The following is a 22,176-nucleotide window of genomic DNA, read 5'->3' on the forward strand; positions in this document are numbered from 1 at the left end:
TCACCACTAGATTGCTTATCAGGAGGCTCTGAAAATCCGGCATTCGCTTTGAGTCATATTGTTTTATTGGCGGAGAGGGGGTCTCATAAGACCGACCGTGTGGTATGTGAATAGCTCCTAGGGAACAAGCATGTATCTCGCACGTGGAATGTGATAAGCTTGATACGGAGGAATTCCAGAGATCGTATTGCTCGTCAGTATTTTGTACAATGCCCATTACTACCAATCCACACAGTACGTAGGAAGCGGTCACAATTTTACACGCAGAGGAACACAACCAAGAAAATGAACAGATCAAATAATGTAACTGCAGTCTAAAGCCTACAACAAGAAAAATCATTCCTCCAAGTCAGCCACGTCGTGAAGGCTCCCATGACATGAAAGAGTCTTCACAAGCAGAGGATGAATCCGACACAGATGACATAATGTCCCAGGAGCGAATTCCTTGCAGAGTCTGTGGAGAGACTGTCGAGGTAGGTATAGTGCGGCCCGATGCTGTACTAAAAGTAGACGATGGTGGAATGCATTTATGGGAGAGCGGACGTTGTTGAGGGGATATTTGATTCATATCGTTAGGCGATGTAGCAATATTGCCTAGTGTCGTCCTGTCGAATGATGATAAGTTGATGTAGAAAAGTAACCATGGGCAAACTCACGTAGCAAGAGTGTCAAGTTCCATAACACGTTGATTAAGGGCACAATTACCAGATCCAAGATGGTGATACGCTGATCGGTTCAGAATGTCCGCAGCTTTACGCAAGCGCAGAGAAAGCTCGAGCACTACATTGTAGCTCGATCCTTCAGTCAAACAGCCACAATGACCGTCTGCGGGAGCATCGTAACGGTGTTTAGACATGCAGGTGTCGTCAAGATGATCGTTAATAGCATCGCCTCCAAGAGCGTTGTGTCCCAGGCTATCTTCACACCCTATCAAACCAGGATAGGACATGAAGATAGAAGTAAAGTCGAATTCTCCGGTGAGCGGTTGCTCACCCGCAATGAGAACCTGAGTTCGCGCGTACTCATCAGTCGGCGTCATTAGAGAAGGAGATGGTGTGCTTAAGGGAGATGATACGGCACTGAAGTAAGGAGAGTATGATGGTGATGAGTGTGTCAAGTCGGGAGGTGGTTGAGAAAATGTCAAGGTAGGATGCGCATGTGTGGGGGAGGGACGTGACTCGTCCCTAGGGCCTGAATCTGAACCAGCTGAGCGAGGTGGAGACACGTTGGATGAAGAGGTGCTTTTTATCTCGTTTTGATGTTCGGTCTGCTCAGCAACCGAACGAGACTGAGAGCGGGCATGCCACTTCTCAAATTCTACTTCTGGGGTAGAACCGGCCTGGACCCAACGAGGGTGAGGCTTGTTCTTTAACTGTTGTGGATATTGAGCTTTCAAGTCTTTCTTGCGACGTGATCAAACAAACCTCGCGTATCACTCCTTCGAGCTCGGCAACTCGTTGCCGAAGGCGCGAACTCTCGTCTTGAACATCGGTTCGTTGGGAAGGATCATCCACTTCGTAGACACAAAGGCCAGTCTATTAAATACTTGCCATCAGATAATAGTAACTCATGCTCTGTGAAAAGGTCCTTACCAGACCTAGTTGTGTGCAACGGCCACAAGGACGCTTCCGGTCGCACTATTGTATAGTATAGGCTTAGAATTCCTCCTAGGATGGAGGAAAATTTTACGTACCATTCTCTTAGATGTGTGACAGTTAAGGCAGGACTGAGTCGTACGATTGCGTCTACGCTTGCGGTGGTCTCCCTCAGAAGCTGGGGTGGCGGCTTCTGAGGTAGTCCGCTTTTTGCGAATAGCCTTGAGTTCTGTGGTCATGTTAGAAGTTGGGGGATTCTTGCTCCATGAAGATGATGAGATGTGAGATATTTGTAGTTGCTCAGATCACCGCATTTGCTTGGCATCCGGGAAAGCGAGAACTTAGCCATTGACGCAAATCGCAATAGATACCGGTACAAGTACAGCGACATGGAGCGGAAGCAGAATCTGATAAGGTCAGTCAGGGAAAACAAACGAGACGGGAAGGAAATCGGCGCAGCGCTAATCTTCCCATCAACTTGGAAACATCAGAACACGAACCAACCACAAAAGGACGTGAGAGCATTAAGAACGACTGTATGTAGCATACGTGGTAACGTTAACCGCTCATCACTGTTTGAAGCAGATTGGAGCAAGAAAAAGGCCTAAGTCCGATCCGAAGACTTGGCTTTCGGGCATTCAAATATCCGTATGACAACATTGTCAAGTCATTAATACCCAGGACGGGTAGCTTCGTCGGTCGATTGCAAGCTTGTTCAACGTTCACCCACTTTGCTTCCTCAGCGTGATTAGCGACAATTCTTTACACACGCTTGCACGCCGTGCGTACGACTAGCCTGACGTCGGTAAGACGCGGTACTATGTTAGCTTTCTTTGAGAGTCCCCGAGGACAGGCTTAGTGCTTATTGTTAGCCACATTAATATTTCCTCTGTGGAAAAAATACACCCTCGTCGGCAGGTGGTACTGACAACATGTGATGGTAGTACCAACGCGAGAGCTCCGAAACTAACTATGTAATAAGTTGCGACCTACTAGCTCGAATTCAACCCGTCATGGACTTGCCCAAATATGATCACTATGAGCATTGAACTCGGGTTAGGATCTTTCCCCGATCATCGGGTGTCGTTTAACGTCAAACCAATAGGTCCAAGTATGGGATGTTCAACCGGTGGGAATAATTCTATTTGGCAGCCCCGAGGTGCGCCCAGCATTGGACCTTGTATTGCTTGGTATTTTTGTCATCGTTGCAAAATTGATTGGCTGAATGGTCTCGAGTAATAACCTCCCAACCCTTCCATTCACGACCTTATGCGCCGACCAATAAGAACAGGGTACGTGTTTTAGTATCTATATGATGCAAACAAAAAGAAATGGTGCGTACGATTTTTCAAGTTGAGTCAGACGGCTTCATAATGCCTATCAAGTTGTGCTGAGACTCTGACGTGAGAATTGTTCTATAGGATTACCGGCCAAAGCACCTTGATCCCCACTCTGCTTGCCCGCAACAAATTCTATCAAAAGTATTTGACCTTTCCCAAGTTCAACATGTGAGTTTGACATATGTGACACCGGACATTTCCTTGTAAATCACGTGTGGAAGTTCAGCGTTCATTTTTTATGTCTTAAAGCGAATGCCTCCTCGGAGCGGAGGCTATTTTGTTGCAACTACGACGACCATTTTCATTTTCAGGAGACATAACAGATATAGATCAGTTGTGATAACGCTGGATTGCTCTGACATCAGTGCCTTATGTTACTAGGGTCGGGCGTTGCCGACATACACCTTGCTTCCATGCAGACGTTAAAATGTGAGCTTGGAAACCCCGAATCTTCAGCGCGATGCTCAAAAGAAGTCATAGTATGATAGTACTTGCAGAGGAACTCGCAACAGTGAACAGCGATCAAGTAGCGATGGTCGAATAATTGTTAACGACCAATTAGTATTATGTCACGTTGCCACAAAGTTGTTAATATTGTCCCCGAGGCAAGTACCAAGGTGACTTTGGATTGTTCAACATCCTACATCAATCCTACATGGCATCCAGACTCTTCAACGTCGTATCATGGGTTTTCTTTGATTGAAATGATCTGCAGTGCAAATTGCCTGAGGCATACCCCACTCTGTGAGCCCTATCAATCGTCTATCCCAGCCCCCTCGCTAAAATAGCTTTGTTTTAAAATACGAAATGTCTCCGCGGGGACCTTAAGCGTCGCGCTTGCACCGCATGCGTCAATCAAGAGACTATTGGGTGTTACAGACTTCGCGACACACATGATTGGACTTAACAGGTGCTGAATTTAGAAAACTAAAATAATCAATGTTACTGCACATCCCCGCATCACGCATGTCACCGACAGGGGACAGGAAAATGTCAGGACCTCCCACGCAAGCCAGTAATCATTGTGAATCCCTTGATCGCGCGACTATCGCGGCCTATGTCTTTGTTGTCGCCGACAATTTATAAATGCCTCCATAACGCTTTCAGCAGCTCGCTCGCCATCATCTTCGGGGTATGATAGACAGATAATATCATAAGAGACGCAGCGCCCAGACTCTCGACGCGGAATTTTGATCGGTGAGCCTTCAGCTAGTACCGAAGAAGCAGACACATGGATTATGTCGGATATTCTTTTCCAGCATGATAATGCTAAATAGTCAGAACTGATGATCAATGTCAGTCAGTATAAACACAAGTTTATGAATAGGATGATTTTACCAGGGTCCGGTTGGCGTTATAACATACGCTTACCTATTCTCGAATGAAGATTTGCAACATGACCACACGAGGTGTTATATTGCAGGTGCTTCTTCTCTGTTATCATCTGCATTGCCAGAAATTTGATATCGTTCAGGTGATCGAAGGACTGCGTGAACATTTCGCAGCGACACGAAAAGACCGTGCATGGATGCGAAGTTCCGCATGTCGTCCGTTCATGGCCACCGATTTGTTATTGGTAATCCTATTTGTTCTTTCGGTGTGCCTATAGGGTGCTCCTTGCACCGTCCGTCTGAGGACGTATAGCAACTCATCAACCATCAGCTTTTTGCCGATGATCTCTTAGACTCACAGAAAGCTAACATCACTCGTGGTTCACAGTAATGACCTGCGTCAACTGTGTCCATGCCTCCGTGAATGCCGCAGAACTCTCCGCATCCAAGCGAGTGCCACTAGATATTGCCGATCATCCGCGCAGGTTTTCCCGCCACCACGAACAGGACTAGATCGGGATTTTAAACAAAAACCCACTTCCTGCGCTAGTGTACATTTGCTAGCTTGAACGCAGTAATCAGCGCTCGCTTGTTGCACTTACCTGGGATGTAGATCACACCTCTGGAACAGTAACCCCCGGCTAAAACGCCTCATTCAGTAGGGGGACTATGGATGTAGATTTGAAAACAAGGTTTTTGCCAAGCTCCTTCAATCACGCGTGAATTTTTCGAACTTCATCTGAATCCCCCACAAATACAATGCTATTCATCACTAGAAGCCAATAACCATCGGCAAGGGAGTAACGAGCGAACAGTGAGATGAGTCGCGGCGTCCGCGTCTTTCGATGATGCCGAGTCTTCTACCGCGAACGGCGGATATTGAAATATTTATGTGTAGCTAACCCTGAATTCGTTGTGCGCGTTTCGTCTTCCGATGTCCACCCACTCGCAAGGCTGATCATTGATGTTTACCAATGACATGTGGGATTCCGGCGGCTGGTGTGTGAGGGGAATAAGGTTTCGCCAAGTCCGACAGTCATCACGCTCGAAGCGCTGGAAAGGAGCCTGTGTTTCCGCCGAATGTAGCTTCCTGAGTATCTCTGAGTAAGCTTAAATATTAATCAATGTAAGCAAACCAAGTACTCTTACCAAACTTCAGGCCTCAGGAGCCCTCCCAGGCCCTCCCGCGGGCTAAATTCGGAGCAAATTATATCACACAGTATTGACTTGGTACCCACTGTTGTATATATGGATCAGCTCCCGGAAACTGCGTCAATCACTGTTCTAAGCAAGCGGTTGTGGCCGCCGGCCCATTGTATAGGCTTCACGCAGGAACCCGAAAGATGGCTACTTAGTAGCAGGCACTCCAAGGCACTCCAGCTCTCATCGCTTCGCATATCCCGTTTGATCGGTATATCATGGTGATCTTTGGCTTGGCATACTTTGGCTTGGCATATCTTAATGGTTACACTTTCCGGCGGAAGCTTAACGCATCGAGCTAAGATCGATTTCGAAGTGGTGGCACAATCCTTATCTTGGCCCATCAATATAATCCTATCTGAGAGCGAGATAGGAGAATAGGAGTAAGTAAGAGTGCAGACCGCAAATTCAAATCAGCTACATAGTATACATAGTCTTGATGCTGCGATGAACCCTCAGTTACCAGACACATGGTTAGCCGAACGAAGAAAAATGGCCGTTCTCAAGGACTTCTTCGAAATTGACCCAGCGTCTCGCCGGAGATCTCTGGATCATGGAGGAAGGTCGGTGAAATGACGCGAGAACAGAAGCGGCAGAGTTCCCAATAATTGTTGATATGATTACGCCCGCAGCACAAGGGCCGCGGCGGTGTGCCTGCGGTCACCCCAAAGTGAACTTGCCTTTTTGACTTGATTGGACAGGCCTCTGGACATCGTTGCAGGGAACCTCCACAGTCTCTTTAACGTTAGAAAGTAACCGGGAGTCGGGACCGATTTGCAAACACGACATATTCTCAGGCACTGTCGACGAAAGGTGTTATTAGAGTGATGATTAAATAGGTCAATCTGCAAAAATACCCGTGGATTAGCACGATGGCGTACACAAAGTTCAGCTACCTCCGATAAGCCGGGACGTCCCATTTAAGTGCGTACTTTGATATCCAGCAAAATTGGAATAGTAGTAAACTGATTGAAATGACCGATCGACGAACGAAAGCGGACCTCAAGACACAGACAGCCAGTGAGGTAGTTGTTTGTGAAGTTCAGGAGACTGGGAAATGGCTAACATGGTCCCGTAGATATCAACCATATGCATGCAATTGGTAGAAGGAAAGTATACGTAAGGCGAGCGACCATCACAGGTTCCATCCACTGGCTTGTTGAGTTGGGACTACCCCAGCCCTGCTGAGCAGATGCCCCCCAGCCACTACCAGACGCTGCATTCGGACTCGAGGCACCTCCCCCCCAGGTTTGAGCTGGACTGGTCCCCCAACTACCGGAAGCTCCTCCGGAGTTCTGCGCGGGACTTGTTACCCATGCACTGGTATTTCCCCCAGTGTTTTGTGCTGGGCTAGTGCTCCAACCACCACCGCTACCGCTGCCGCCGCCAGCGCTCCAGCCGCCGCCACCCGCGGGACTTGCATACCCGGCACCAGAGGCAGGCATTCTGACCCCATCCGCCACCACCTGGTTGGGGTGCCCAACCACCAGCAGTGGAGCCATGACCATTCACCCCAGCCTGTGCCGTATCTCCTCCAGTCGGCAGCTCCACTCCTTCCTTCAAACCAAGAATGAGATTTGCAAGTTTAGTCTGCAGTTCTGCAAGACCCTGTACCATGATAACAGTCAGTACGAGAGGCAAGTGAGTTTGCTGACCATAACGAAAGACGAATTACAGGTCTCGCACCTTCATGATCACCTCCTGGGGCCCAAGGCTCCCGTCCGTCTCAACCTCAAAATAGAATTTCCGTGGCTTCGCGTTGAAGTCAAAAACTTCGTCATCTCTTGGTGCTTCTTCTTCCTTAGCGTTTTCACCGACGGGCCACTCAATCCGTGGATCTGCCTCGTGCCAATATGTCGTGTGTCGCAATTTATTGTAGGGATCGTATTCGAATGCAACGGCTGAGCATGGCGACCACTTCGCGTGCTCCTTTGCTATACCCTGTCATAACTGTGAGATCCTGAGAACTACCTGAAGGTGGCCGCTGCGCACCTTTTTGGCAACACAACGTAATCTAAGCTCTTGACCTTTCCGTATTTTGCAGATGAGGACTGGTGGTACATCAGCCTTGTCTGAGTAGCCGCCTAAAGTAAGAATATGAATCCTATGAAGAGAGTAAGGGCCATACTTTTCCCCACTGGCTGCCCGAAATCTTCTCCACGTTTCGTGAGCTCTTCGCCAGGATTATCCCCTCCTTCACTATAGTTGATCGGTATGACCTCAAGATGATTGCTCGTGACGTCCATCGTGCGATTATCATTACACAAAACGTCCAGTCTCAGCTCTATTGAGCAATATCGACAACCAGACAAACACAGGCAATCCTGCACAAGAATCGTGAGGTTGACCAGAGGTGAAAGCATACAATTTGGCGTACTCGAGTGTATCTTATGCCTTCATCACAGTTTGTGCTCACCAGCGGAACCATTCCAATGCGATGTGCTATGAATTCATCAGGTAGCACTGTTGTATTTGCTTCTATCTCGACCATGTCAACGGCTAGGATGAATTAGCCAAGACACACACTATCGACGTATTTGAGGGGACCGACCAACGGTTGGTATGTCTGCCTGTACTACACGTCGAAAAGAATTTGCGAACCTGTGTGCTGTCAGTAAGGTTTCATCACATGCAGCTGCTACCCGTACGCAAGGTCGACATTCTCAAGCATAAAATTCACTCGGTCCTGCTTGTAATCGCGTATTCGGACAATGGGCTCATTGTCATCGTATGTCTGCATGATTGGTTGTGGACGAAGGCCTTGTATTACAGTTGTGGTTCGAGGGGGAGCGGGATCTGAGCAAATTCTAATGTTCGGTGGACATTTGAGGTAAGAGGACCCCGTGCACCCACTGCAACAACCACAAACGTCACGGTAGAAGTATTCTGACCAAGGTGAACAAAAAGATAACCAACCGCTTGGTGGAAGCAACAACGTTGAATGGATTGCCAGCATACTTAAAGCTTTGCTACGACACTCTGCTTCTCGTCCTTAATGCGTACAATAGCCTTCCCCCATGTCTGCCGTCTCTCCAGCGCATCCAGCCCAACTGTGACCTCGTCCAGGGAGAAGATCTTGTCGTATATTATGGGTTTAACGCGACCAGATGCGAATAGTCTCAAAGTAAATGTGATTAACCGGTGAGAAACCAAGATAAATGCGACTCACTCTAATAGTTCCTTCCATACTATTGGGATGCGAGACGGTTCCTTGTCTATACAAATAGAGGACGCTGTTTAAACTTAAGGTGATATGAAACGTACTGGTATACAAGCCCCAGTGGAGGCCCATGACAGTAATATTCTTCAGCAGTACTAGGTTTAGCGGAAGCTGCAGACGCGCTTGGTGAGCAGTCATGTATGTGTGGTAAACAACTTCGCATACCTTCTCAATCTGGCCCGCGGCGAAACCGATTACGAGGGCCCTCCCTTTGAAGGCGATGCATTTCAGCGATTCTGGTAGAAAGGAGAATTATGGCTCCACATCCTACCCGCAAAAAAACAGCACTCACCGGCGATTCTCCCGACTGGATCATAGACAACATCTACGCCTTTACCACCCGTTATCCTCAAGACTTCTTGCTGCCAGTCCTTTGCAGTGTAGTTCACCGTATAGTCAGCTCCCCCGTATGTCTTACAAATGTCAAGTTTAAACTGTGACCCAGCTGCTGCAATGACCGTAGCACCCAATGCTAATGGACAGGGTGAATTCAGGACAAGAAAATAGTTTCGAAGGGGATAAACCTTTGGCCAATTGAACAGCAGCAATACCCACACCGCCGGCAGCTGCATTGATGAGGACAGATTCACCTGAAATAGATGGTCAGCGCATGTGTGAGATACGCGTGATCGCTGAACCCACCTGGCTTGAGCTCTGCACGACCAACCAGAGCCTCGTAGCTGGTCGGCCATGTAATGTATAGTCCTATCACATGTGAAAGTTTGGATGACCAACCGTAGTTCATGTCTCGACATACCTGCACCCTGATCAAAAGTCAGGTTGTCCGGAAGTGGATTCACAGACTGCCACTCGACAGCCACTCGATCCGCAAAACATCCCTGTGCACTGCCAAAGACTCTGTCACCCGGCTTATAGGGACAATATTTTGGGATCGGAGAGCCTTTGGCAACTTTGCCAGCGAACTCCGCACCAAGTGTGAAAGGGAATGGAGGTTTGATTTGGTATTTCCCTTGAGCTTGTAATATCTAATACACGTAGAAAATGTGTCAGAGAACAGCTGGCATTAGAGGCAATGCATCTCTCACATCGAAGAAATTCAGAGCTGATGAGTACACATCCACGAGTATTTCGTCCCCTGTGGCTTCTGGCTCCGGCGCATCGTCGAAAAGTTTGAGCTCGGACGGATGGACCCACTCATTCACAACATATGCTCTCATGGTTCCAATAATGAAGCGACTCTCAAGTTCAAGGCATTGCGAAGTCGCGGTTCAACGGGAACTGACATAACCGGGAGCCCGACGGGCACGATAAGACGGAAGCAAATACATGTACTTAGTGGGCAGATAGGCACAGTGCTGAGAAATATGCGGATGTTATATACAATGTGTGGTTCTACATGTCGGTAATCGATCATAATCAAATGGCTGTTTTCCGAATCAAAGATACTCTACATCATGCAAATCCGAACCCTTCCCCACCCTCGTTGATGGCGAGTAGTAACTGTTGTCGCAACATCTCATACGAAGAGTATTGCGGCAAGTCGATCTGATTGAAGCCTAAAAGACATATAATCAAAAGACGAAATACGTCCATCGCGCAGGGGTCTTACAAGTGTGGGCCTGCGGCAATCGATCTGGGTCTCCATATGCGCGATGAATGGAGAATCTCTGAACGCCCTGGACACCTTGCAGATCCACGAATCCACCAAGTGGTACCCGCGAGGTACCAGTGGCAAAACTAAGAACCTTGGCTCGCTCTTCTCGATTGAAGGACTTCAGGGCTCTCCACCACCACACTATCACGGGGTCAGAGCTTGTGTAGCCACTATACTCAGTAGCTGCGCGCCATTCGTCCACATCGATATCAGGAGTGCCGGAAATGAGCAACTCAAGTTCTTGCTCGTTGAACTCAAGAAAACGCGTGAGGATGCATGCCGTAGTCGGTCATGAAACTCGCTTACAATGGTAATAAGATCATTTGGAATGATTTCCTGGAAGCCGGCCACGAGGTTCTCAATTTGTTTGCTGATCGAGGAATACAGTCGGAAGTTCGCAGAGAGCTGCACGAACTCTCGCTTGTTCTCCTGCGTTACGGGTATCGACTCTCCACCCTCCTTCAGAGAAAATATACGATTCACGCCAAACTGTTTGGAAGATTTAGCCATGAGTGGAATGCAAGAAAGCTGATCAAACCTCGTCCGCTTCCACGCTGAATGTCAAGTCCAGGGGTGTCGGATCATTGTCCAGAATCCAGCACAGCGAGTTATAGTACTCAGGATCAACCCACTCGACATCCCGATAGTCCACGGGTTTTCCCAAGAGCTGTCTGTATATGCTCTTTGCAAAGTAGGCGTCTAGGAGACGGCCGTCATAGATCGCCTTCCCAATGATGCGTCCTACAAATTTGAAGAAAGATAAATGTTCGGGGTTCACCCATGAGTTCTTGTTGGGCTGGTAGGTGAGGCGGTCGGCCGCACAAGGTTGGAAGAGAGCATTATTGGGATCGAACATCTGACGTGCGAGGATCTGGAACCATTCTCGAGTAACACCGCCAGCATCCACACCCTCCTCGTCATAGAAGCGCACGCTGAGCTTGCCATGCTTGATCTGATCCCCTGTCTTGCGCTGAAGATACTGGAAGCTGTCCTCGAACACTCTGGCTCGGCGTACGTTAAGCTGGAGTGTGCCCTGGTGTTCACGGGAATGCGGGCGACGGTGGAGTTGCTGAGTGAAATAATTTCGCTTGTTGTCGAAGTCAAGGACACGGGGATTATGGACGAGTAAGGAGAATGAGCCGCTCATCAAAGATGGGTTGTTGCGGACCATGAGATTCAACACCTTGCGGTGTGCATCTGTAAAGGACACGAAGAGGTCTTCCATACTCTCCCGAGACGTCGTCGGAGAGCGAGGGGATGCTGCTGTTCGAAGGGCACGAGCCGCGGCTGACTTCGATCCCACGTATTTGCACACCACCATCAGTGCCTCGATCAAAGGGAGCAACACGATGGCCATGTGCTCCAGCTCCGGCTTCTCTTCAATCGTCGACAGACAATCTCCTAGGCGTCTCCAAAGCGGGGCGAAATGGAAGGATTCATAGATAGTCTGCACCTTCTCAGCATCTTCACTTTTCCGAGTCGCGTCTGTCACGGGACCAGCCATCCGAGGTGTATACATATAGTCGATGGTTTTGAGAACACGTAGAAGCTTAGTCTGGTCTGATGATGGGGACGAGAATTTCGGCGCAACGGAAGATGCTAAGACATCATCGCGTGAACTCATCAAAGCTCCCACGAGATCGCCGAGATCAGCAAGAATGGCGTGTCCACAGTCCTGCGCCTTTGTTTTGAGCTCCTGCGCGATGATATCGCGCGCGTCAGGAATGTGCGAGAGATTTTGTATCAAGGCAAGAGACTGCTGGAAGGTGCGCGACGAACATTCTCCTACCGCAAGAATGTTCACGATCAAACGTAACACCGAATGAGGGATTTGCGGGGGAACAGCAAGTAAGGGTTTCACATCTGTCTGCACTTCCGCTGGGACATCAGGTTTGGGAGATTCAGTTGACGCGCCTGTCAATAGATATCAGACTTTGACGTGGAGTCATAATTGGAAACCGACCGGTTGATTCTTGGGCCCCAGCACCCTCAGATGTAGTCGGCGCGACAGCTGCAGCAGGTGCTGCAGAAGTGGAAGTCTCGGGCGTGACATCATTTGACTGCTCCTTATCAGATGTAAGACTCGTCAGAGGTTTGGTGACCGTCGATAACAACGTCACGACAGAATCCATCGTCGAGGGTGTTTTGAGGAGGGATTGTCGGTCAAGAAGGCCTAGAAGTAATACGATTGGGAAATGTGTCTGGGACATCGGTTTCTCTTTGCCTTTACCCTTCCTGGAGGGCATCTTCCTCAAACCGGCCGGGAGTTCGTGTTCGGTCAAGAAGAATAGCGACGACTGTTCATTTGCACTGACGATATAAGTCATGGCTTCTAGGCAACGTTGCACGACGAGGTCTGGGACTGTTTCGATCTGAAAGCCGCCAATCGCCACCGGTGTGCTAAGATCCGCTGCTGTTTTCACCTTGGCAGCAGCTTTAGGAGTTTGAAGGACCGCAGATTTTGGAGTGCGAGTCGTCATTTGCGCGAAGCTCTTGTCCACAGCAGCGAGGTCCCCTGGGCCACTTTGAAGAATACTGAGAAGAAGATTGAAAAGTTCAGAACGGGTCTTGCTGTTTTCGCAGATATTGACCAAGATTTTGAAAAGCAGATTCTTCTTCAGAACGTGAGGGAAGAAGAGTAGGCGAACAAGAGTCGCTACCCCGGCCTTATCGAGGAGCTGGATAGCATCGCGGGGGGGAGGGAGTTTACGAGGTGGGGGAAGGCGTTGAGCAGCAGTAGTTCTGAGAGCTCGAGCAGCAATACCGCCTCGAGAACCATTTGCCTCATCACGGTAAACGCCAGCCTCTGCGATCATGTATGACGGTAAAGTTTGCAACAAGCCGTCGTCAGAATCCATCAGAACGACTTGTCGGAGTTGTGGATCTAAACTAGCAATAAAGCTTGCCGGATCAATATCCGCTGCAACTCCCGGAGGGCCTTGCTCGGGCGCGGGCACTGGAGCATGTCTAGATTGTTCCATCCTTTCCTGTTGAATAAGTTCGGCTCTGATCTCTGGTGGCAATGCATCAAGAAATTCCGGACTGATCTGGGAGTCGGCAGGGCGCTCGACCCTTGCTGCGCGTTGGTCACGCACATGCTGGTTGATGACCTCTTCCCGGATATCGTCAGGTAAGGCTTCGAGGAAAGTCGGATCAATGCCCATGTCAGTGATATCCACCGCACTGCCATGGATGATCACCGTAACACGCTCGGAGGGAGCGGGTTGAGAAGGCCCTGGAGCTTCTTCCGCAGCGGATATTTCTTCTCCTGTGGACGAGGCTTCTGGAGCTGCTACATTCTCGTCAGAATGCGGAGCGGACGCCTGTACATCATCCATCTCTACATCCGCATTCGAAGCGATTGTGGTCAGAGGAGGAGGATCTAATGCGGGAGGTTCGACTGGTGTATTCGCAATATTTTCCGGACTTGCATGAGAGGCCGCCACATTAGAACTTGCAGCCTCCTCGGCACCAGTGCGATCAACCTCCAGCTGCCGCGCTTCGGCTTCTTCTGCCTTGGCCTGAGCCTGACGTTTCTGCTGCTCCCTTTGTCTTGAGGCTTCGATAGCGGCTGGGAGCAACGCTATAACGACATGGTTGCCAATTCTATTTGCTCTTTCGGAAACGTGCTTGCCATTCAACGTCTTGGCTTCTTCGGTCCACCTTTGAACTGTCAACAAGGGATCGAACGCGCGGGACTCGCCACGGGGATCGCTTGTTCGAGACACGCGATCTACCCGCACACCGTCAACTCTAACCCCAGCGAATAGGGAGGCACCCCTTCGGCCAAGGAATCCTCGACCGTCCACCATGGTACCAGGAGTGACATCCACTCTTATGGCGTCCGGACCATGACGTTCTATGATAGTTTGGAAGATATGACCTGCATCACCTGCGATGATGTCTTCGATGGAGTGTATGAGGTCATGCTGAACGCCTCCGGCTGCGCCCCTGTGGGAGCGGCGAGCCACGCGAGTTAAGCCAACAGGACGGTTCGTTGCTGCAGAAGCGTCCAGAAGAAGGGGATGAACAGTAGCTTCGGGTGGTGCAGCTGGCACATGTCTGGGACGACCAAATACTTGCACATCCTCGCCCGCTTTAAGTATGGCTTAGTTTGTGGATGGGAAAGACGTATTCCCCGACTTACTGTTACGGCGCCTGCGAATGAAGGGGTCTCGGCCATCTAGCTCTCCGCCCTCGAGGTCAACAGCATCGGTGAATCTGAAGCCCCCGTCTTGGATGACGCCTTGCACATCAATGACACCCATTTCATCATGGAAACTAAACGATAGGTGAGCGATAGTATCATAGTGATACAAGGTGACTTGCTCTTCGTCATCTGACAATATATCAGGTTCCTCTCCTTGATCTGCATGAATGACGGCAACTGGCTCTATCAATGATATTCAGCAAGAGGTTTTGAGAAGCATCGACAAGTTACCTCCGCGCTCGTCCTCGTCCTCTTCGTCCTCTTCGTCTTCTTCTTCATCAGCAACTTCATCACCTTCGTCATCACCTCCCCGAATATCCTACGAAATCCGTGAGGGAAGCCAAAACATTTTCAAGTTGTAAACTTACCTGCCACATGATCTCTTCGTCATCCACCTCTTGACCAGCCGCAGGCTCATCGTCGTCCTCGCCGTCCTCGCCGTCCTCATTCTCAACTAAGTCATCTTCCTCGTACTCTTCGTCTTCGTCGTGCCATTCACCTCCGTTGCTGTCTTCGTCAATATCATCATCCCCGCCATCCTCCAATTCATCCTCAGAATCCGACGTCGCTGCGCTATCAGTATCCTCGCCATATTCCATCTCAACGTCGTCGTCATCGTCGTCATCTCCTTCGGCCATTTCATCCTCTTGTGCATAATTGATATCTTCCATCTCCTGTAATTACCGTTATTAGATGTCAAAAATGGCCTAGATATCACTTACACCTCCGAACCTATTAACCGCATTACCCTAGTCAGCGGATGTTGGGCGGTAAGCAAGGGCTGGGACTTACATGCCTAGAGCAGAAGTTCTGTACAGATCGGGAGTCTCTTCTCGATCGTCGTCGTCCACATCAATGTTCTCGTCTTCATCCTCGTCCTCGGAGACTACGCTTTGAGAGACCTTTCCATCGCCACCGTCTTTGGTCTTTTCAGATGTGCGGCTCATCTTGATAGCGATCCGTGTGCTTTGTTAAAATAATGAGCGCCTGATCGTAACGGGCGCGACTACACTCACAGGTTATCCATTGGCCTAAGGATCGACGCCACGAGACCACGGACATTGGGGTAATTTAGGTCAACTTCAGCTAGTGCGCTGGTTAGGATCGAAACGAAATTCTTCTCCAGCATGATCTTCGCAGTGTGTGTAGTACTCTCGTCCTGCGATTTGCGGCTGCCGTTGTTGAAGCGCACAGTGAGAAGTCGGTTGCATAGATCTGCCAAAGCGAGAAGGCGTCCATATCTTGCATCCAGATTGTCTTGCAACGTGTACTCCTTGATAGCGCGACTAATGGCCTCCAGGGTGAATTTGCGGACCGAGATCAAGTCTGCGGAAACATCCTTCGACTCCACCCCTGCTGAGCTGTCGACGCAGAGAGCCACAAGTACGGACATCGCACAAGTACAAAGAGAGAAGGCTTGCTTCACCTTCGCATATGGCTGGGAAGCAACAGTTCTAAAAGTTATGAGGTCGGAAAGGAAGAACTGAAGGACAGCTGCGCGATGTTTGGTACCAGGATCTTTGGCAGGAGTCGACATTTTCTTTTTCGGAGAGTAAGACAAGAACGCAAGTTTGCAGGCATCGTAGGAAAACAGCAGTTCTGTGAGGCATTGCATAATGAAGCAGCAGTACGAATGCCGATCTTCATCATTGGGACCATCCTTGCTCGCATCGACGCTCTCGGAAGCGCTCTGTGTCACATCTTCGCGCTTCGTCGTGACGTCATTATCAGAGGGAGAGCGCACATTCTTCATCAATTCGCTTATGAGAAAATGTACCATTGTCTCCAAAGCCTCTGCATCGGGCCCATGTACCTCCAGTGGTGCTGGTTGATCAACCTGCATATCATTACGCTCTGTAGTGCCAGTGTCGGGGCTCGGCTGCGAAAGCCCAGGCTTGAGGGTAATGTGCTGGACAGCTGAGAAAGGCTGCTGAAGCTGGCACAGATCCTGAGTTACCTGGACAAATGCAGACGGATCTCTGAGAGCCATTGCACTGCAATTGCGCATGTATCCTGAAACGTCGATTATCCGTGTCCGTGGCTGAGAGAAGATACGCTTGATTTCTTGCTTCATGATGTGTTGAAGCACAGATAGCCCCTCGGCGATGTGGCGAAGTATGATCACCGCATACGATTGACCACTAGGAACAGCAGAGGCTTTGAGATGTGAGAAGAGGTGCTGGAGTCCATCACGCTTGATGAGTTCAGATGCTGTACCGTGGTCCCTCGTGAGCAAGACCAGCAGGCGGAGCGTGGACAACAGCTCATCCCTTGGGAGGTCGGGGTCAGCTAGTAACCGGAGGCAGAAATCGAATATAATGGGTCGCGCATCAGCATACGTTGGGCCAACAGAAATGTCCGGAGTGGTCACGGATTCATCCTCTTTTGGCACAGCGATAGTAGAGGGCTGTTCGCCGATGGTGAACAAAGCCTCCGTCACAAGGAGGTGGGAGGCTAGCCATTTTGGATGAGATGAATCTCCGCGGACAGAATTAGACAGGAGCAGAGCCAAAAGGGTGTCCATCAAGCTCTGTCCAAGGGCTTGCGGGAGCGTAGGGGATTCAGAGAGAACTATTGCAAGTAACCGACATCTTGCAGCCAGTGGCTGTTCATGAACGTCATAAGCCGCGGGAGAGAATGATTGTATATCGTCAATCAACGTGCGAATTGATTGCTCCTGGAGCTCATCAGTTGGCTGCATGAATGCCCGATGAACCTCGAATATCAATGAAGGGTGTTCATCAACCAGTTGCAAGGCTCTTGGGGGTAACTCTTTCTTCAAACTCTCCCTTGCTTCCTCGAGGTCTTTGCGTAACTCTTCAAGACCCTTCCCTTGCTCTTCGCTGGTCGATTGAGGAGGTGGGGTGGACTCAACTGGAGGAGCAGGGGGGCCAGAATCCTCAACGTCCATCTCCTCATCAGAAAGATCCTCGTCACCTCCATCAGCAAGGGCATCGCCTGCATCGTCCTGCTCCGCGGCAGATCCGTTCGGCTGCGGGTCAGGAAGTAATGGGAAAGGCTGGCTCAGGAGTAACTCGGTCGCAGCATTGACATTATTATGAGTGCGGGCAAGAGCACGTTCGGCGGCAGAGCGAGGAAATCCCATATCGGTGAGCTGGCGGATACGATTCTCATCTGGCCCAGCAGCTCTGATATGAAAACCGCTGCCAATAGCAAGATTGGTTCCACCATTGACCACCTCTTGAGAAGGATCACCCTTGAATTCTTCATTCTCTCCAGCCGTGACCTCAAGCATGATCTGAACAACCGACCTGACCAGCGTCAAAGGGGATGAACGAAGCCAAGAAGCCTCCCAGATACTGCGCAGTAAGGGTATGCTCTCGAGGCGAAGCCAGACAAGGAAATGGTGAGGCTCGAAATAGCCGGATTCCGTATCTTTCTTGTCCCGAGTCGTGACTAGTGACGTTTGGCCGGACTCGATGAGCGGCTTCGAAGAAAGTAATGGGTGCAAGAGGTGCAATGCAACCTTCAGTCCTCCCTGCGCATGGGCAAGTTCCTGCTGCATGGTCTCTGTTCGATCTTCAGGTTTGACTGCCGTTACGCCATCGATCAAGTCAGTGAAGTATTTGCAGACTCTGAAAATAGCTTCCAAGCCCTTTGCGCGTTGAAAAGCAAGAAGCAGCACGGTATGAAGAGTGGTGTTCATCGTCCGCTCTGTGGTACATTAGTTCGAGTATGGGAAGAGAAGCAATGCGTGTTTACCGTCCACAACTAGGATCGTCACAAGACCTAACATGACGCTGTGATAATCTAGGCAACACACTCGATCGCCTACGAAGGTCGTAGTGAGCAGATAGTCAACTTTTAAGAGCAAAAATATACCTTCGACCTCGTACTTGAGATGTTCCACCATGATTTCTGCAATAGTGGCTGATGCAGATAAAATCTGCTTCTTCTGAGTCGCATCAGGATTTCGCCTCGCATAGAACAGCTTGACGATGGCTAAGGGAAGTCCGAGAATTGCATTCAGTCAACTACATCGAAAGCTAAACGAAACCGTAAAACGAACCCTGGAAAAAGGGCGCCAAAGCGCTTGGAAGACCGTGCGTTAGATGCTTGAGTGCCTTGGCATTCTTCTCTCGCGCGGTGTCAATTTTCGGTGATGCAAACGACGATGATTGCGCGGGTGTTGATGCCGATCCCAGCTGAACGCCGTTGGCAGTGACGCCAGCATTAGGCTCTGGGAGAGGCACCGAACCATAGCTAGGTGATCTCCCCAGGGGAGATCCCTGACTGCTCGTACCCACCTCCATCCCCTGTGCCACCATGTCGGCTTTGAACAAGATGTTCTCCCACACCGATGCGCGGTGGAGAGCACCTAGCTCTTTGACGACCTTCGGCGGATCGCTCATGAGAGTCTGAAGAAGTCCGATTGCTGACCTTCCGTGTGCATAACCAGCAGTGGAGAAGACGTCAGCCAATACAGTGATGCGAATGTGAAGGGTAACCAGGTTCCGGAATTGTTGATTTGCTGTGCTTTCCTGTTCCTCTGTAAAACATATTCGAGCAAGTTCTGGCTGTCATATCTGGGGAGAAGGATTACCTGACAGATCAAGGAAAGGCGCCAACTTCGAGTGGGATTGGGGAGACTCCCAGAAGCTTTGAGAGTCGGAGAGGGAATTTTCCACGAGTTTGGAAAGATGGTGAAGTGCCTCGTTGGGTCCTACGTCCGCCATCGTCCGAATAACTTGTACTAGGGAATCTGAAGCAACGCTGTTCGCATAATCATATGGAAGGCAGGGCAAGGCAGTGAGCCTGCCAATACGCTCGAGACCCTCAACGTTCCTGATGAAATCTTTGCAATGTTGCGTGTGTTGGAACAGACCTTCAAGAAACTGTCGAGAACAAAGTAAATGCTAGTCCCGGAAGGAAGTACGCGGAACTCACTCGGCATAAGACATCGATGTAAAGAACTACGCTGTTGTCATGACTCCTCAGGGAGTCCTCGTCCGTCGTGTCCTCCTGAGCGTCAGAAACGCTAATGTCACTGTCCACAACATCCATCGGAATATCGTCCTTCTTGTCGTCCTTGTCTGTAGTTTGAGAGGCGAGCACGAGACCGTACCACTCTTTCTTGTCCTCGGGGATCACGAAAGTATTTCCAAGGTCCTCGATTTTACTCAGAGCAGACTTGACGGCATCAAAAATAGGAGTTTTCAGGGTTGGATGGTGGCGGATCAACTCGTCAACGGCGGTGCCGATTAGTACAGCGTTTTCCTTTTCACGAAGGACCTTAATATGACTCTCCGAAGTGAAGATCGAGATGATGCCAGGAATGACGCTTGGGCGAGTTGCAAGCTGGTCCTGACCAACCTGATTGAGGCAGAGCGCCCCAATTGCATTTGGGATGGCTTGGATGACCTGAGAGAAGACGTGAATACGAGCGCATTGATGGAAGAATAGTACTCACTTCAATGACAGGTTCCAGACCTGCTTCAATCACTTTGTAGAACACCTGAGGCAAACCTGCTTCTTGAATTGTCGGAAGAGACGTCGGCTCATTGTGAATAAATGTTGCCATGATGTTCATGGCTTTCACCACCATCAATCAAAGATCCCGCACAAAACCAGGGTGCTCACCGAGAGGCAGAAGACTAGGGCCAAACAGGCCACGATACTCCATGATCTTCTTGATCGATTGTGGCAAGGTGGAATCAATCAGGCCGCGCAGCCCTTCGGATGTACCCGTCGACTGCATCATGCGATGTATGGAGCGTAACGTGTGTTTAAGCATGGCGGCCCTTGGAACCGGAAGTTGTCCTGCAGCTATCATCGAACTTTGTTCTACTCCTAACTTACAACAGTCACTCACCGTACGAACCAAACAGGTCCCTGGAGCGCTCGTTTCCGTACATTGTGATATCAAAGTCGACCTCGTGCTGGTCAGATTTCAGCGAGTCAATGATTGGGTGAAGGGTGATGCCATACTATGCTCACCTGGATACGTGCCACCAAAACTTCGACTCCACGGGAGTTCGAAAACATTTGGAACGCGTTTGAGAAGGCGTAGAGGACGTTATCCATCAATTGCATAGCCTTCGAGACCATCTGGAGTCTCTGAGCTAACCTATTCTCCATGATCTGAACCAGCAAGGGAATTAGTCCTGCGCTAACAAGCATATTTCCCCCGTTCATGAGTTGCGCAAGGTAGGTCACGAATGAAAGAAGAGACTCGACGAAGGTGGGTGAGATTCTGCTTTCCGGGCTGCTAACCTCCAAGATAGTCTTCCGCAGAAGGGCCATGATGATTCCATGATTGACGGCAGCATTGACGGCGCCCAACACCTCGGTCATTTTTCCTCGGTACCTAGCGATCGAGTCTAGCGCTGAGATAGCCGCTGTCTGCACAGGTATCGAAACCCCACGATCCAACTGAAGAAGCTCAGCGATGTGGGTAGTGAGATCTGGCTCATACAGGAAAAGTGTTGATGACGCCTGAGTCTCGCTGTGCGTATGGCCATAAATGGCGATGCAAATGAGTCGTATGACGACAAGCTTCTCTCTCATAATTTCGTTGCCGGGGGCAAGTGCCTTAGCGGATCGAACGCGACAAAGGAGTTCGAACTTGTCTTCGTTATTCAGCGGATGCATCTCCAATACATCCGCCATAATCTCCATGACTTCTTTGTTCTTCAGGGTCCCTTCCTCGATATGAATGGTAGATGCGTATGAGTGCGAGGTCGAGGGTGGAACGGAGAGTTTGCGAGGACTGGATGGCATGGCTTCAATATGATCGATTTCCTTCCCCTGTCCCTTCTCCTTCTGGTCAGTTCGATAATAAACGAAACTTACATCACGAGCTTCGGCAGGAAGAACATCGACCTGCGCTGGGCCGTTTGCACTGACAAGATCCAGCAAGCTGATACCATGTTCGTGCACATTGGGCCACCGCTTGGAGAGGGAGAGTAAACGAGGTGTAGAGATGCTTAGGGCTGTTGATACTGCGGCCTGAGCGGAGTATTGTTGTGCGGGGCGAAGGAGAAGATTCAATGCTAGCGTGAGCACGTCAAGATCTGACGTGAACAGCAAGGAATTAAGTCTCTGAGATCAAGAATAGTGCAACAATGATTAGACGCGGGTCAATGGTTGAATGGAAAAAGACGCACATCATAGGAATTGAAGGTTTTGCGATTGGTGGAGTTCTCCAATAAAAGCCTTTCAAACCTAAGAATATGGCATATAGTTTTCTTTGTCGCTGGAGTGAACACATTTATCTGCAGCTTGTCCACATCATAATCCCGGATGGTTTCCTCTAGGATAACATCGAACTTGTCGAGGACCTTAGTCCAGGCATTAAGATCGGATCGCGGCCATTTCCAGGAGTCAATATCAGCCAAAACATCGGCAAGATCGTGTTTTGGAGTGTTTATGAGCTTTGTGACAAGCTCTGCTACTTGAGGATGCTGAAAACGCCACGACCGTGGTCAGATATCAATTGTTCTACTTGAAGAATTAGATCCCGACAACTGACCGGAGAGACCGCCCTCTTCGATTTCTGAGCTACCTTCATTGATCCGCAGCAAATGCGGGCAGATGAGACTTCAGTTCTGAATTGAAGGCTCGTTCTGGAGAAAGATAGGAAACTAATGTGGGGGAGAGTTGACGACGTAATTTGCCCAACAATATATCAGGAAGGTTATTCCC

At 49.7% G+C, this 22,176-nt stretch overlaps 4 protein-coding genes across 4 annotated transcripts; all 4 read right to left on the reverse strand.

Moving 5' to 3' along the window:
* Positions 1-167: 167 nt before the first annotated feature.
* On the reverse strand, positions 168-2,204 carry EDB91DRAFT_1206138 (uncharacterized protein). Its single transcript, XM_041320705.1, has 5 exons — positions 1,694-2,204; positions 1,593-1,637; positions 1,425-1,535; positions 657-1,372; positions 168-605 (listed from the first exon to the last, which is right to left on the reverse strand). Exons 1-5 carry the CDS (start codon positions 1,832-1,834, stop codon positions 350-352), a joined length of 1,269 nt encoding a protein of 422 aa, XP_041173822.1. The 5' UTR covers positions 1,835-2,204; the 3' UTR covers positions 168-349.
* A 4,058-nt stretch (positions 2,205-6,262) lies between these two features.
* On the reverse strand, positions 6,263-8,296 carry EDB91DRAFT_1152216 (DNA-directed RNA polymerase II, subunit 3). The gene is made up of 9 exons (XM_041319474.1): positions 8,115-8,296; positions 8,018-8,067; positions 7,844-7,965; positions 7,595-7,790; positions 7,459-7,538; positions 7,153-7,407; positions 6,979-7,074; positions 6,677-6,932; positions 6,263-6,636 (listed from the first exon to the last, which is right to left on the reverse strand). Exons 1-9 carry the CDS (start codon positions 8,204-8,206, stop codon positions 6,602-6,604), a joined length of 1,182 nt encoding a protein of 393 aa, XP_041173823.1. The 5' UTR covers positions 8,207-8,296; the 3' UTR covers positions 6,263-6,601.
* Positions 8,297-8,377: 81 nt separating this feature from the next.
* On the reverse strand, positions 8,378-9,937 carry EDB91DRAFT_1152222 (uncharacterized protein). Its single transcript, XM_041319475.1, has 9 exons — positions 9,733-9,937; positions 9,444-9,672; positions 9,329-9,391; positions 9,211-9,276; positions 8,979-9,158; positions 8,852-8,922; positions 8,731-8,797; positions 8,636-8,681; positions 8,378-8,584 (listed from the first exon to the last, which is right to left on the reverse strand). The coding sequence occupies exons 1-9, from the start codon at positions 9,862-9,864 to the stop codon at positions 8,425-8,427; spliced, it is 1,014 nt and encodes a 337-aa protein (XP_041173824.1). The 5' UTR covers positions 9,865-9,937; the 3' UTR covers positions 8,378-8,424.
* A 22-nt stretch (positions 9,938-9,959) lies between these two features.
* Positions 9,960-22,095, reverse strand: EDB91DRAFT_677858 (uncharacterized protein). Its single transcript, XM_041328070.1, has 23 exons — positions 22,004-22,095; positions 21,639-21,935; positions 20,470-21,573; positions 20,345-20,411; positions 20,113-20,292; positions 19,943-20,064; positions 19,420-19,893; positions 19,076-19,367; positions 18,542-19,021; positions 18,355-18,474; positions 18,235-18,303; positions 15,528-18,186; positions 15,304-15,477; positions 15,234-15,243; positions 14,880-15,185; positions 14,743-14,830; positions 14,631-14,694; positions 14,449-14,582; positions 12,265-14,397; positions 10,840-12,215; positions 10,608-10,790; positions 10,257-10,554; positions 9,960-10,203 (listed from the first exon to the last, which is right to left on the reverse strand). The coding sequence occupies exons 1-23, from the start codon at positions 22,040-22,042 to the stop codon at positions 10,100-10,102; spliced, it is 10,773 nt and encodes a 3,590-aa protein (XP_041173825.1). The 5' UTR covers positions 22,043-22,095; the 3' UTR covers positions 9,960-10,099.
* Positions 22,096-22,176: the final 81 nt, after the last annotated feature.

The sequence above is a fragment of the Suillus paluster genome (genome assembly GCF_016628075.1).
Source record: "Suillus paluster strain FC165 chromosome Unknown EDB91scaffold_59, whole genome shotgun sequence".
Lineage (NCBI taxonomy): Eukaryota > Fungi > Basidiomycota > Agaricomycetes > Boletales > Suillaceae > Suillus > Suillus paluster.

Excerpts from the sequence above, each read along its gene's own strand:
- EDB91DRAFT_1206138 (XM_041320705.1), bottom strand. The coding sequence starts at position 1,834 with ATGACCACAGAACTCAAGGCTATTCGCAAAAAGCGGACTACCTCAGAA. Across the intron at positions 1,536-1,592 it reads GTTGCACACAACTAGGTCTG|ACTGGCCTTTGTGTCTACGA; the intron begins GTAAGGACCTTT and ends AGTATTTAATAG. Across the intron at positions 606-656 it reads GAACTTGACACTCTTGCTAC|GACGACACTAGGCAATATTG; the intron begins GTGAGTTTGCCC and ends ATCATTCGACAG.
- EDB91DRAFT_1152222 (XM_041319475.1), bottom strand. The coding sequence starts at position 9,864 with ATGAGAGCATATGTTGTGAATGAGTGGGTCCATCCGTCCGAGCTCAAA. Across the intron at positions 9,159-9,210 it reads TGCTGTTCAATTGGCCAAAG|CATTGGGTGCTACGGTCATT; the intron begins GTTTATCCCCTT and ends CCTGTCCATTAG. Across the intron at positions 8,585-8,635 it reads GTATGGAAGGAACTATTAGA|ACTATTCGCATCTGGTCGCG; the intron begins GTGAGTCGCATT and ends ATTTACTTTGAG.
- EDB91DRAFT_677858 (XM_041328070.1), bottom strand. The coding sequence starts at position 22,042 with ATGAAGGTAGCTCAGAAATCGAAGAGGGCGGTCTCTCCG. Across the intron at positions 18,304-18,354 it reads TCTCAAGTACGAGGTCGAAG|GCGATCGAGTGTGTTGCCTA; the intron begins GTATATTTTTGC and ends CGACCTTCGTAG. Across the intron at positions 10,555-10,607 it reads CAAATGATCTTATTACCATT|TTCAACGAGCAAGAACTTGA; the intron begins GTAAGCGAGTTT and ends CGTTTTCTTGAG.
- EDB91DRAFT_1152216 (XM_041319474.1), bottom strand. The coding sequence starts at position 8,206 with ATGCAGACATACGATGACAATGAGCCCATTGTCCGAATACGCGATTAC. Across the intron at positions 7,966-8,017 it reads GGCAGACATACCAACCGTTG|CCGTTGACATGGTCGAGATA; the intron begins GTCGGTCCCCTC and ends AATTCATCCTAG. Across the intron at positions 7,791-7,843 it reads AAGGCATAAGATACACTCGA|GATTGCCTGTGTTTGTCTGG; the intron begins GTACGCCAAATT and ends ATTCTTGTGCAG.